Below are 16,084 nucleotides of genomic sequence, written 5' to 3' on the forward strand. Positions count from 1 at the left end.
CACACCTGCTGTCTCCATTGTTACTAGGAACACAATAGTAATTCTGCTTCAGTGAGAATAATGGACAAGCCCATGGTGTTATAAGTGTGGGCGAGCTTGGATCGCAGGGTCTCAGGGGACAGAGATGCCGCTCATGCAGTGCTTCCAGATCTGTTTGGGTAGTCATAGATTAATGGTTATAAGCTTGTGTAGCATGTGTTGGAGCTTCTCATGCTATTGGCGTGACTCTCTGCAAACCTGGGTCGTGTTTGACCATACTTGTGCATTGTTTTGATTTATTTGGACTTTGCTGTCTGGAATGAACTAAGGTAATGTAATACTGTTATTTGAGTGCTATGAATGTGTATGGAATTGCAAGGAGTGTTTAGCGTGTAAATATATAATGGTATATTGTCACTGTAACAGGTAATTTTGTTCTTAATGGCAAATGGTGTGTCTTAATGGTATGTTTGGTTTAGATTTGTTGGATTGTGAAAGGCTTTAATGGAGGATACAGGAACTGATGAGGATGTAGAGACGTGTTGATGGTCATGCACAGATGTATTAAGCCAAATGTTTTTGATTTTTTTCAACAGTATAAAAATACTTGTTTCAGGTAAATTGGTCAACCCAATATTTCACTAGAGACCCATTGGTTTTTATTACAGCTGGAAAATGTCAAGAAACCTTTGTTTTATATTCGGAAATTATGTTACTCATAATACAATGTAGACACAATTTATGGATGACGACTTCTTTATTTTACTATAATGGTCACGTTTCGGTATAGATCCGCATACTGTCGTCAAGCAGGGCTGACATATTGTTGTTGAAGATGCTTTGACCTACAAATCTGAGATACATTGGAACTAATATCAGTGTGAAATAGTATCAAAGAAACCTAAATAGAATACATACCTACGCCTTTGGCGATGGACTTCATTCATTCACGAGGGACAGATAATCTAGGTCGGGGAGTTTAAAGTAGGTTTATTCTATATATAACTCTCTGACATTTCAAGAGGGAAAATTAAGAAAAACGTGTAAATTTATCAACCCTATAGCAAAATTTCAATGAAGGCAGCCTATTGTTCAGATGACATCATGTAATCAGTTTGTGACCTCATGAACAATGGATGGTGTCATATTGTATTTCTATCAACAATGAGTGAGTGAGTGAGTTGGGTTTAACGCCACTTTTAACTGTATTCCAGTTACATCATGGCGTGTCAGCTTAATTTTGGAGGAAAGCATGAAGTGATGCAGGTCTCAGACGTTTACCACTTCGGTGAAACCCACGAGCAAGGGTATGGTGCTGACAAACCTAGAAACATAATCAGGGCAAACCGGGATTCGAACCAACTATCATAGGTTTCTGGCGTGCCCAAGGGACGCGGATCCCTGGAACGACATGGCCACCCGTGTCCCCCTATCAACAATGAAGCAATGAGACGTCATTTGACTTCAACTAACAAATCAGCATTGAGAATCGCTATAATGCGTGTGTACAAATATCAGAATATCATTACTCATAATTATTCTATCCTAAAGGGAAATATATTCAGTAATGTGGCAGTGGATGAGTCAAATGAGTAGGTTGCTTATTTGAATAAAGGAACAACTGATAATCAACTGTAAACCAAGCATGCATGTTGCTCAGCATACCCAGATTTTGCTGTTTACAACAGTGTACCTTGCTGCTTGTAAGCAAACATTAAATCAGTCCCCACTGTATTCCGCGGTCAAAAAATCTAAATTCTGAATTCAATTTTTGTCAATACAGCAACCAAATTTTGATAATTCTGCACACAATTCTGCAAACTTTTAAGCTTAGCTTTCATGAATGTCGTAGTTTTGCACATTGATTTGTTGCAGACATTTTTGTGATAAGCTTATCCATGGCTAGAATAGCTTATTGAAGTGAATCAGGAGATCACTAATTTAAACATACAGATATGCACTTTTCGTAAGCCATAATAGAAAACGTCAACTTCACTTCAAAAAGGAATAAATATCTGTCTACATGTTTGACCAGCTTTTGACTCACATGTTGAAATTCTGCAGTGTATTTGACAAATTCTGCCGGAATAAACGCAAACTTCAGCACTTGTTCAGCACAAAATGTGATTTTCTGCAAGTTAGGTTCATTTCTGCAACAATTTGGCATTTCTGTAAAATATTCCGTGATGGAAAAATACAGCTGATACTGTTAAATGGACACTCGTGAAGGAAAAAACGCAATTGTTCTGAACACATACATTTGTGCGACAATCATTGTGGCTTTAAATCGGTATAGAGAAGTGATAAGTTACAAGTTCTGGTTAAGACAAATCTTAGCGACTTACGACAAAACTTACGACTGCCATAAGAGCTATTCCAGGAGCTCTCTTGCAATGTTATCTTAGTTACGACACAAATCTTAGCTACGACAGTGAGCTCTTTCATAACAGGTTAACTAAGCTGGGTGTTTCCCAAGGACGTCATTGTGTATTCAGGAACAGAAATTTTATTATTATTTTGCATTAAATGTCTTACAAGTTTTAAAGATGTCACTGGAACCACTTTGGTGAAAAATGTTGATGTTATATGAATGATGCTATTGCCTCATGCTATTGTTAAGTACAACTGATCAATGAAGGATCAATATTATCATATAACTTTTTGTCCTTTATAGATAGATATAGCATGCATTGAAGATTAAAAGAATTCAAAAGGATGTTGCTGAAGGAAAACTTAAATATGATAAAAAATATATGCATAAATAAGTGACCAATCACCGTCGATTGTATTGCATAAATATTATTGCGTGCGTGATGGCAAAACCTTTATGTTGACATATGATAGTCAAACTACAACAAATATGACTTTTAACAAGTCAAAATATGTCAATTATGATGTATGTATCCATTCTCTGTCCACTAAAGTTTGTTTCAAGGCATCAATAGCGGTAATCTAGCTGTGGTTACTGTAAATAATGGTGAGTTGTGCAATCTACTGATCACTTCACACATTATTTCGCCGAAATGAATGTAAGCAATAATGAAATTTGATTCAAATTAATAACATAAATTACAAACATAAATCCAGATATGCAATGAACAGTTTTTATAACCAGACAGTGTAATTACAAGATTAATTTGCATGCTTTAGTACTGATTGTTGTTATGGTAATACTGGTGTTACATGCTCATGCCGAGTCAGGGTAATGTGTCTTTGTGCTGAGGAAAAAAAAACCTCAAAGCTCTTCCACCCTGTGTATATGGCGACCCCCTTCTAAAACCCAACTAATTTAGGTATGTAAGACTCGCCTTATACTTGGCGATATATGGTAGTAATGATCACAAACTTGCGACGTGTCCCAGCACCGATTTTGTTTTAAGGGAGCCTTGCATATGCATCACAGTTGCAGGACATCACAGACATGTTGCAAGTATGTTACATTGTTGCGATATATACGGAGTGTCACATTTTATGGCATTCTTTCTATTCAGTTTAGCAACACACCTGCAACAGAAACAAAGTAAACAAAGCTTGGACGACAACCATGCACTGTTTAACTTTAGAAACAAAAACAAGAAATCTGTGCATTATATCGGTATGGCCAGATGTCAAAAACAGATCCTGGTAGATTGCATCCAACACATTGAACAAACATCCTTCTGCCAGATATGAGAAGGAAGTGGTGAACACATAACAATGAAACATGGATACATAGATCTACATCCTGCAACTGTGACTAGGTTTATGCAAATTGCTCCCTCAGAGCAAAATTGATAATTTGGAAAGGAATTAGGGCTGGGACGGGTAACTCGGGTACCCGGGTCGGGTGGTTACTGAGTAGGACCCGGATACCCACAGGACTACCCGGACCCGTTAGTCACGGGATATATTGTTTAATGACAAAAATTATCTAGAACTCTATGGTTACACTACAAGTCATTAATGTTCGCATTTCTTTCTGACTATGCACCCATTCCTTCTGATTTTTCATATGGTTGATGAAGATATGACTTGAGTCATTTACAGTGTATGCATGATCAGATTGTGTAATACATGTATAAAATACGTTTTGCCAGGGCTAGGCTAAAAATGTTCCCAATCAGACATTTTGAGACATCTGAGACCCACAGTGGGTACCCGGGTAGGGTCGGGTAATAGAGGGGTGGGTACCCGGGTAGTAAATTTGGACTCGTCCCAGCATAAAAAGGAATGTTACGTGAATTTACCTAATCTAGATTGTAAACCGTCCTAACACAACACTGACGAATAAAATTGAATCATTTTCTTTTATGCTTTGTAATGGAATTTTCATTCATGAACTAAATGATTTCAAACAGCACGCCATCCAGTTAAACATAATCGACAACGTTCTCACTTCATAAGACTCTATATATTTCATACCTCGTTGTCAAAGGGAAACTACTCTCACTCTCATTTAAGTTAACTGCCCTTGACAAGAAAACAAAGAGAAAAAGAAGGGTAAAAAGGTCATTGGGATGGCATGCATATACACTGCTAGTGTTTCAACCGAAATAAACAAAAAGTGTGTGTTGTTTTGTGTAACATTTTGTATGGAATGATTGTTATGCTATCACGTTATTGACTCACTTTTAGGCATAAGTCATGTTCTGGAAGTGCTAGTGGAAGTTACTCGGTTTGTGGTCAGAAATGATACAGTAGACCTATACCGTTGAATCTTCAGCATGCTGTCTTTTGGCCACCATTTTATTGTACCTGTTGAATGAGTGAGTGAGTATGGTTTTACGCCGCTTTTAGCAATATTCCAGCAATATCATGGCGGGGAAAACCAGAAATGGGCTTCACACATTGTACCCATGTCGGGAATCGAACCAACCTGGGTCTTCGGCGTGACGAGGGAACGCTTTAACCACTAGGCTACCCGACCGCCCCGTACCTGTTGAAAGTTCAAGTGACAGCCTGACCCTGTCTGAATTTTTATTGTAAACTTAAGATAACTTAGCGCTAAGACAGCTTCGAGAATAGACTTTGCTAACATGTTTTCACTACGACATCTTTACGCCTATCTTCCCGTAGAAGCTTTGTGCATAGGCCACTATATTGTTTCTTAGTCGGTTTCTATTGTGTTTTCTGCCCAAAATTTATTGCTTTAAAATATTTAGAAACCAAAACTCTTCATTTTATACCTATCTATGTTAGTAGAAGTATTTGATACTGCCTACTGACCATTACTGAGAAAGAATGGCTTTGTATAAATATTAGCTTCAGCAGTGATGTGATATCTTGACAATCAAATCAGCTGTTTCGATCAGAGGTGGTTATTGGGATTTGAAACTTCTGACTGACTGAGATAAATATTTTCAGATTCATTGTAGAATTATTGTTTAATGAAATGACAAAATTCCAGATATATGCTCAATCAGTCCCAAACAAAATCTGTGGTAAAATTATATAAATTGGGCAGCTAAAATTACAAAAATCTGTGGTCAAAGGCATAACCATTTCCTCCCAAACATTAATATAAACACTTTTTTTCTACCTTGCTTTTAGACATTTCAAGACTGTGTTAAAACATATGCATAGTGTCTGGTATTTACTTATGGTTAAGTGTCACTGGAACAGTCAAAAGTGAGAATGATATATTTCAAATTTTGTTTTATTGTAGGATTTATATTTTGTATTTTTGGAATGCATGTAAAATGTTCGGGCACCAATCTAGTGCAAAAGTTACAACGAAAAGGCAAATTCTGCTTTTTTAAGCATTTCTGCAGTAAGTTACATTTTCTGCAAATCTTTCCACAATCATGGAATTGCAGAATCCATCTGGGACTGTTCAATATTATCATAGTCAATCAATCCATATTCTTTTGTCCTTTAAGACATACACTGGATATTGAAGGGACTCTCAGTGATACATTTTGGGGTCCATGTCAAGAACATAAGGGGTTCCTAGTTTGTTAAATTTGGCATGGTTCAATTGATTTTAAAGAGCTAGTGTGTTAAAATTAACATCACAAATTAACAAATTTCAACCATATTATGACTGATTTTCAAACATTTTGCTGATGTCATATAACTGCACATCATCCATTGACAACTTGAAAGTTGAGTGCATTTTTTACCAGAAAGGAACTTTTTTGTGTCCAGTAAAAACCAACTATTCTAACCCTGAATCCCTGTGGGGTTCTTTGAAGCGATTACATAGGAACCCATATAGAGAATTTCACATTGTAAAGTATGTGGAATAAATCTGAATATCTTCAAACACCAATGCGACCACCTCCATGGTCCAGAGGTAGAGCATCTGCCCGGAGAGCAGAAGGTCCAGGGTTCGATCCCTGGCCGCGTCATACCAAAAGACGTTAAAAGATGGTACTTATTGTTACCCTGTCTGGTGCTCGGTATTAAGGGGCTAAAACAAGGACTGGTCGGCTCGGAGTCAGCATACTGTGTCAGAGTTGGGTATTAATGTTAAACTGCAGCATGGTATCTCAGTGGGCTAGCACTATAAAATGGCATCAGTCCGGACTAGTACAAGCAGCCAGACACACACACATGTGCATGCATGTCGCTATATAAGTGCAATAATCTTGGACGCGATGTTAAACCCAATTTCACCACACCTCAAACACCAATGCCATGGAGATAATTAAGCTGAGTTCAACAATAGAGTTTAGAATAAGTCCCAAATGCAGTATATGTGAAACTGGTATAGATTGAGCCATTTAGCAAGACGCGCCACAGAGGCTCCGACTACAAATAGGTCTTAGGGGAAAACACTAATCAGCTGATTAGACAGAAACAAACGAGAATACCTCCTGCGAATCCGTACATGGTTTTCGAAATTCTGCGGGGGCTCAGGATATGAGTTTAATCATTGCCTGTGTGAGTGCAAGAGTGGCCAGATGGTGACGGTGACTCACACCCTGTGTGGTATATGTATACATTGTTTATAAGTTGAAGGTTCAGGGGTTGAAGAAAAAACACACAGCAATATTGTTATATGTACAGAGTGTTATGTATATTATGAATGATCTCATTAAATTCAGATTTTAGTTCTCGCTACCACAAAACTAAGATCTGAGGACCTCTCCATAAGCGGTCATGACAGAATGGCCTTTTATCTGACCAATCAGAGCATCGCTTACCAGATCAAGAAAGTGAAAATAAGAATGTGTTTTGTAATCATGCAACTTCTTACAGGGGGTATTCAAACGACATTTACGGGTTTTATGACTAAATTTGTCAAAATAATTGTCGAACTCTTGCTTCAGTGGGATAAACATTTGAATGGAAGAGACTCTTTATTGCCCATGGGACGTACAGCCATACAATCTAGGCCATCTATTAGACATTCCAAAACATTCTTTTGTTCAGTTTTCAAATTTAGAATTGTCAATTGTTCAAATATTTTTCAAAGCATATTTGCCTGTTTGAAACTTGTGCAGTATAGCTCGAGAAAGCTGCATTTTGATTGGCTAATGTTGACTTCATGTTAGTCATTTCATTGGTCAATCAAAAGTCATGAAAGGTCTTCTGGCGTGACCTGTAATCATCTTCCTGAGGCAAGAGAGTAAACTGACTTTAAAAGTCCAGTTTCCACCCTTGCCGAACTTGGCTGGAATTCCTGGGCTCGATCGTAGCGCCATCAGTGGCTATTACGAGTTATGTCCTTTCCATGCCTCTCCTATTGACCAATCAGATTCAACCTCTCGTATCACTTGCATTTGCTTCAAACAAAACGGTAGCGCCCAGTCAAGACGATCTGATCGATAATCAAGATCTGTATTGTGATAAAACGAGTCTTACATTACAAAGTGCATCAAATCACGTGAGCACCTTGATTAAAAACATCTGTTGACAACGAGTTAGCGGTGCACATGCTTTGCAAATCCTGCAGTCGACCGAAATCTGCATGACACTTTATGAACCGGATTTTGATTTCGGTGCGCGATTTTGATTGGACTATGCATAGACTCGTTAGTCCAGCCAAAATGTAACTCCATAATACCAGCCTAGTTCGGCAAGGGTGGAAACTTGACTTTTATAGTCAGTTGACTCTCTTGCCTCAGGAGGATGCCTGTAATGGGATGTTCTCAGATCTTTGTTTTGTGATAGCAAGAACTAAGATCTGATTTTAAAGAGATAACACTTAGAACAGCTGTGTAAATCATTAATTATTGTGGAAAATACCAGTACCCCTTTTTTGTCATAACAGCTGCACTCGAAACAGTGACAGATATCACTTATATCTCACAAATATTGTCAAGTCATTGTTTGCTCAATCAGTTATAATAGTCGCTAAATATCACTGGGCACCCTATGAAGTCAGTGTTTGATAAAACAGTTATAACAGTTGCCAAATATCACTGGGTACCCTATGAAGTCAGTGTTTGATAAAACAGTTATAACAGTTGCCAAATATCACTGGCCACCCCATGGAGTCAGCGTTTGATGAAGCAGTTATAACAGTCGCCAAATATCACTGGGTACCCTATGAAGTCAGCGTTTGATGAAGCAGTTATAACAGTTGCCAAATATCACTGGGTATCCTATGAAGTCAGTGTTTGATGAAGCAGTTATAACAGTTGCCAAATATCACTGGGCACCCTATGAAGTCAGCGTTTGATAAAGCAGTTATAACAGTTGCCAAATATCACCTAGTAGGTAATAAATCTTGATATGCCAGATAACCAACACAAAGGCCATGAAATGAAGTACCCTTGTTCTTCAGATGAGTGGGAAAATAGGGATCGACTGTTTATTCCTTGTCAGCTGTTCCGAGTCCATCCCAAATAAGGTTTGATTGTATCCATTCACTGTTTGGGGATAGAAAATATAGTTCAAATCAATAAATGCTAGCTATTTTAACTCTGAAAAGTATCTACTTTCATAGATAGAACAGGATGAAATACAAGAACGACTGTGACAGTTCAAAACTTTCCTTGGTGGTTTGATGTTGTATTAATAATCCATGCAATGGCACTATGATATGTGGGTATTTCTTTCTGAAAATGGCAGTGAATAAATTCACCCAAACACCCAAACATCCAACTCACTCACTCACTCACTCACTCACTCACTCACTCACTCACTCACTCACTCACTCACTCACTCACTCACTCACTCACTCACCCTGATGATGCTTTACTAGGGTAACATGTTTTCATTGATCTACATCAGATATTGATGCAAATACATTGTGGAATATTTGCATCAACATCTGATGTAAATCTTTATTGACGATGTCATTCAATATGAGATGGTTATCATAAACTGCTTCATATGAATTGTTATTCATCATCGATCAATCAATAATTAATTCTGAACACTAAAGGGAATCCATTGTACTAGGAAATGCTTTATTCACAGTAAAATGGTTTTATGTTCCAGGAAGGGAGAACCATTACTGATATTTCAGTTCATGTCCTTGAATACCTTTATGCTCAGGGTCCCATTTCATCAAGCAGTCTTAGCGCTAAGATAATAAGACAATCTTAATGGATGCAATTAAGGACAGTCATAATCTTCAGATGTCTTCCTGTAATGTGACCTGGGTGTCGTTGCACAAAACAATCTTAGCGCTAGGACTGTCATAAGTCTATGTTAAGGTATGGGAGTTATGATCACCTTAGCGCTAAGATCGCTTTGTACATTGGCACCCTGGTCCAATCTGAAGACTTTGTTGCCTTATCTCAAAGTTATAGGTTCCCTCCACCATTATTTATGTCTTATTGCTTATAGTGGCATTAAACCCAACTCACTCACTCACTCACTCACTCACTCACTCACTCACTCACTCACTCACTCACTCACTCACTCACTCACTCACTCACTCACTCACTCACTCACTCACTGATCTCACATTGTCTCTGTGGTGTGTTTGTGTTTGAAATAGCAGATTTCATACAAACTTTAATCCTAGTGTGTACATCACTTCACTGCATGAGCTTCATTCAACTTTGCCATTTTTTTGCAGAACTTCCTAACATGTTTACCTATTTTATCATGGTGAGTAGGTGGGTGGATGGGTGCGTGAATATAGTTTTATGCCACCTTTAGCAATATTCCTCAACTGGCAGGGAGGCCATCATGAGCTCAATTCTAAAGTTTCCGAAAATTCTACACACAATGTTTTAGATTTTATAAACGAAACTAACTTTTCTGAATAAATTCCCCCGAAACAACATTTAAGTATATATTTAAGTATATATTTCCTTAATATTTCCTGAATTACTTCACCTAAAACCAGCTATTTAAGTACATGTTTCCTTAATATTTCCTGAATAAATGGCCCTAAAATCAACCATATAAATACAAGTTTCTTTGATATATATTCCTGAACAAATTCTCCAAAAACACACTACTTAAGTTTATTTTATTCATATTTCTTGAATACATTCTCCTAAAACAAACTATTTAAGTACATGTTTGCTTAACATTTCTTGAAAAAATTGCTATTTTGTCAGACTCTATATAAAATGATATGTACTTTCTCTGGCAATTTGATTTAAGGCCAGATTAATTAAAATTACTTTACAGATCTTTCTGTCGCTTCTAACCAGTTTCCCTCAAAATAACAATTCTGTAACCGGCAATTATTGTGTCTCAAAATTTACATTTCTCTTGACAATTCTTTTCCACTCACACCGACAAATACTTCTCCTAAAGCTAAACAAATGGCATACAAATGTTTTCACATTTTGAATTCTTTACTTTGATGGTGTTTGTGTTAGTCATACAAGCATGGCACAGGATTCTGATGAATTCTGATTGAACCCCATGAACCCCGTGCACTACATGAACTCCATGCACTACATACACCCCATGAACCCCATGCACTACATGACCCCAATGAACTCTATGCACTACAGGATCCCCATGAAGTCCATGCACTACCGGAACCCCATGCACTACAGGACCCCCATGAACCCCATGCACTACGGGACCCCCATGAACCCCATGCACTACATGACCCCCATGAACCCCATGCACTACAGGATCCCCATGAAGTCCATGCACTACCGGAACCCCATGCACTACAGGACCCCCATGCACTACAGTACCCCCATGAACCCCGTGCACTACAGGACCCCCATGCACTACATGAACTCCATGCACTACATACACCCCAGGAACCCCATGCACTACAAGACCCCCATGAACTCTATGCACTACAGGACCCCCATGCACTACAGGACCCCCATGAACCCCATGAACCCCGTGCACTACAGGACCCCCATGCACTACATGAACTCCATGCACTACATACACCCCATGAACCCCATGCACTACAAGACCCACATGAACTCTATGCACTACAGGACCCCCATGAACCCCATGCACTACAGGACCCCCAGGAACCCCATGCACTATATGACCCCCAGGAACCCCATGCACTACAGAGCCCCATGAACCCCAGGCACTACAGGACCCCAATGAACCCCATGCACTACAGGAGCCCCATGAACCCCATGCACTACAGGCCCCCAATGCACTACCCCATACACTACATGAACCCCATGCACTACAGGACCCCAATGAACCCTATGCACTACAGGAACCCCAGGAACCCCATGCACTACAGGAACCCCATGAACTCCATGCAATACAGGACTCCCATAAACCCCATGCACTACATGAACCCCATGCACTACAGGACCCCCATGAACCCCATGCACTACAGGACCCCCATGCACTACATGAACTCCATGCACTACATACACCCCATTAAACCCCATGCACAACAAGACCCCCATGAACTCTATGCACTACAGGACCCCCATGAAGTCCATGCACTACCGGAACCCCATGCACTACAGGACCCCCATGAACCCCATGCACTACAGGAACCCCAGGAACCCCAGGCACTACAGGACCCCCATGAACCCCATGCACTACAGGAGCCCCATGAACCCCATGCACTACAGGCCCCCAATGCACTACCCCATACACTACATGAACCCCATGCACTACAGGACCCCAATGAACCCTATGCACTACAGGAACCCCAGGAACCCCATGCACTACAGGAACCCCATGAACCCCATGCAATACAGGACTCCCATAAACCCCATGCACTACATGAACCCCATGCACTACAGGAACCCCATGAACTCCATGCAATACAGGACTCCCATAAACCCCATGCACTACATGAACCCCATGCACTACAGGACCCCCATGAACCCCATGCACTACAGGACCCCCATGAACCCCATGCACTACAGGACCCCATGAACTCCATGCACTACATGAACCCCATGCACTACAGGACCCCCATGCACTACAGGACCCCCATGAACCCCATGCACTACAGGACCCCCATGCACTACAGGACCCCCATGAACCCCATGCACTACAGGACCCCCATGAACCCCATGCACTACAGGACCCAAATGAACCCCATGCACTACATGAACCCCATGCACTACAGGACCCCCATGAACCCCATGCACTACAGGACCCCCATGAACCCCATGCACTACAGGATCCCCATGAACCCTATGCACTTCAGGACCCCCATGAACCCCATGCACTACAGGACCCCCATGAATGCCATGCACTACATGAACCCCATGCACTACAGGACCCCCGTGAACCCCATGCACTACAGGATCCCCATGAACCCCAGAAACCCCGGGGACTACATGAAAACCATGCACTACAGGAAACAGATGATATATTGTTTTATAACCAAAATTCACTATAACTCCAAAGATACACCACAAGTCGCTAATGTTCGCATTCCTTCCTGCTTGAGTAAAGATAGAGCTTCAGTCATTTTCCTGCATGCAAGATGAGATCATTTATATGTGTATCTAAATAGTTTATGCCAGGGCTCCAGTAAAACAATTCCCAATTGGACATTATGTACCCTTGAGACCTACAGTGGGTACTGGGTAGGGTCGGGTATTAGGAGGTCCAGTAAAGCCCTATTTGAAATACCAGAAACTTTGGATGTTCCACATTATGTTGTTGCTGAATCATGATATACAGAAGATGAGTATAGCTTGAACATTGTCCTAACAAGACTCCGTGGTTTAGTGAAAAGAGCAACTGCAGATGCAGTCACACTAAAATATGTTTTTAATATGGTACTTGTTTTTACCCTGCACGGTGCTCGGCAATAAAACAAGGACTATGTATACAGTGTCTGAGTTGGGTATCCATGTTAAACTGCAGCATGGTATCTCAGTGGGCTAGCTTTGTGAAAATGACTTTAGCCTGAACGAGTTCAAGCATGCATGCACACATCACAATATAAGTGGAATAAGCACAACATTAAACCCCATTTCACCTCACTTTGTGCTCATAATTTCACCTTCACCTTGACCAACATGTCACTGTGACCATCACCTTGTCTCACACGTCAGTGACCTGCAACTTGTCCAACATGTCACTGTGACCATCACCTCGTCCCTCACGTCAATGACCTGCAACTTCTCCCACATGTCACTGTGACCATCACCTTGTCCCTCACGTCAGTGACCTGCAACTTGTCCAACATGTCACTATCCATCAACTTGTCCCTCACGTCAGTGACCTGCAACTTGTCCCACATGTCACTGTGACCATCACCTTGTCCCTCACGTCAGTGACCTGCAACTTGTCCCACATGTCACTGTGACCATCACCTTGTCCCTCATGTCAGTGACCTGCAATTTGTCCCACATGTCACTGTGACCATCACCTTGTCCCTTACGTCAGTGACCTGCAACTTGTCCCACATGTCATTGTGACCATCACCTTGTCCCTCACGTCAGTGACCCGAAACTTCGCCAAAATAATTAACTGACCTAATTGTTCCACATGTCACTGTGACCATCACCTTGTCCCTCACATCAGTGACCTGCAACTTGTCCCAAATGTCACTGTGACCATCACCTTGTCCCTCACGTCAGTGACCTGCAACTTGTCCCAAATGTCACTGTGACCATCACCTTGTCCCTCACGTCAGTGACCTGCAACTTGTCCCACATGTCATTGTGACCATCACCTTGTCCCTCACGTCAGTGACCCGAAACTTCGCCAAAATAATTAACTGACCTAATTGTTCCACATGTCACTGTGACCATCACCTTGTCCCTCACATCAGTGACCCGAAACTTCGCCAAAATAATTAACTGACCTAATTGTTCCACATGTCACTGTGACCATCACCTTGTCCCTCACATCAGTGACCTGCAACTTGTCCCAAATGTCACTGTGACCATCACCTTGTCCCTCACGTCAGTGACCTGCAACTTGTCCCAAATGTCACTGTGACCATCACCTTGTCCCTCACGTCAGTGACCTGCAACTTGTCCCACATGTCACTGTGACCATCACCTTGTCCCTCACGTCAGTGATCCGCAACTTGGCCAAAATAATTAACTGACCTAATTGTTCCACATGTCACTGTGACCATCACCTTGTCCCACACGTCAGTGACCTGCAATTTGTCCCACATGTCACTGTGACCATCACCTTGTCTCACACGTCAGTGACGTGCAACTTGTCCCACATGTCACTGTGACCATCACTTTGTCTCTAACGTCAGTGACCTGCAACTTGTCCAACATGTCACTGTGACCATCACCTTGTCCCTCACGGAAGTGACCTGCAACTTGTCCCACATGTCACTGTGACCATCACCTTGTCCCTCACGTCAGTGACCTGCAACTTGTCCAACATGTCACTGTGACCATCACCTTGTCCCTCACGTCAGTGACCTGCAACTTGTCCCACATGTCACTGTGACCATCACCTTGTCCCTCACGTCAGTGACCTGCAACTTGTCCCACATGTCACTGTGACCATCACCTTGTCCCTCACGTCAGTGATCCGAAACTTGGCCAAAATAATTAACTGACCTAATTGTTCCACATGTCACTGTGACCATCACCTTGTCCCTCACGTCAGTGACCTGCAATTTGTCCCACATGTCACTGTGACCATCACCTTGTCCCTCACGTCAGTGACGTGCAACTTGTCCCACATGTCACTGTGACCATCACTTTGTCCCTAACGTCAGTGACCTGCAACTTGTCCAACATGTCACTGTGACCATCACCTTGTCCCTCACGTCAATGACCTGCAACTTGTCCCACATGTCACTGTGACAATCACCTTGTCCCCCACGTCAGTGACCTGCAACTTGTCCCACATGTCACTGTGACCATCACCTTGTCCCTCACGTCAGTGACCTGCAACTTGTCCAACATGTCACTGTGACCATCACCTTGTCCCTCAAGTCAGTGACCTGCGACTTGTCCCACATGTCACTGTGACCATCACCTTGTCCCTCACGTCAGTGACCTGCGACTTGTCCCACATGTCACTGTGACCATCACCTTGTCCCTCACGTCAGTGACGTGCAACTTGTCCCACGTGTCACTGTGACCATCACCTTGTCCCTCACATCAGTGACCTGCAACTTGTCCCACATGTCACTGTGACCATCACCTTGTCCCTCACGGAAGTGACCTGCAACTTGTCACACATGTCTGGGACCCGCAACTTGGCCAAAATAATCAACTGACCTGCAACTTTTCCTATACATCACGGAGACCTTCAAGCTTTCTACATGTCTGGGTCCTGCAGTTAGGTCATTGTCTTTCATCTTGTCCCACAATCCACTGTCAAAGTACTTCAAAACATTAAATTGTCTTCTGAAAAACAGACATTGATTTTGAATACCTGCAATGTAATCAAGCTTTTTTGTATCCAAGTGAGAAAGGGAGGTCAGCCTATTTGAGCACTTTTCACCACTGTTATGGATAAAGTATGTTTAAAGTGTATCGACCGTTCTGAAGCATTGTTTGTGAACAAGAGCCTTATTCCACCAGAAACCTTTCTGCTCCAGTGACCACACCGCGTGTGTTGGCTTATCATGTGACTGGACTAATCTCTTGGAATCGTGTTCGGAAACAAACGCACTACTAATGAAATAAGAACAGAGGAGCCTAATGCAAGTCTTTACATATTGTTTTGCATAATTAGGTAGATATACGTTTATAGATATGCTACTACAACTGTGACAGTGAGGTTCATGACAATATAGCTTTACACATCAAAGTATTGCCAGCTCTCCGTAGGGCTATGATATAGGGGTTCTAAATGAAACAGATGAAAAACACATGAA

The 16,084-nt window shown here is 41.4% G+C and overlaps 2 protein-coding genes across 2 annotated transcripts; both read left to right on the forward strand.

Moving 5' to 3' along the window:
* The first annotated feature begins 10,740 nt into the window (after nt 1–10,740).
* LOC125376991 (extensin-1-like) lies at nt 10,741–11,373 on the forward strand. Its single transcript, XM_048389748.1, has one exon. It carries the CDS (start codon nt 10,741–10,743, stop codon nt 11,371–11,373), a length of 633 nt encoding a protein of 210 aa, XP_048245705.1.
* Nucleotides 11,370–12,761, forward strand: LOC124139337 (sporozoite surface protein 2-like). Its single transcript, XM_048389749.1, has one exon. It carries the CDS (start codon nt 11,370–11,372, stop codon nt 12,759–12,761), a length of 1,392 nt encoding a protein of 463 aa, XP_048245706.1.
* The last annotated feature ends 3,323 nt before the right edge of the window (nt 12,762–16,084 follow it).

This window comes from Haliotis rufescens, unplaced genomic scaffold (genome assembly GCF_023055435.1).
Source record: "Haliotis rufescens isolate VD_foot unplaced genomic scaffold, xgHalRufe1.0.p SCAF_8, whole genome shotgun sequence".
Classification (NCBI taxonomy): domain Eukaryota; kingdom Metazoa; phylum Mollusca; class Gastropoda; order Lepetellida; family Haliotidae; genus Haliotis; species Haliotis rufescens.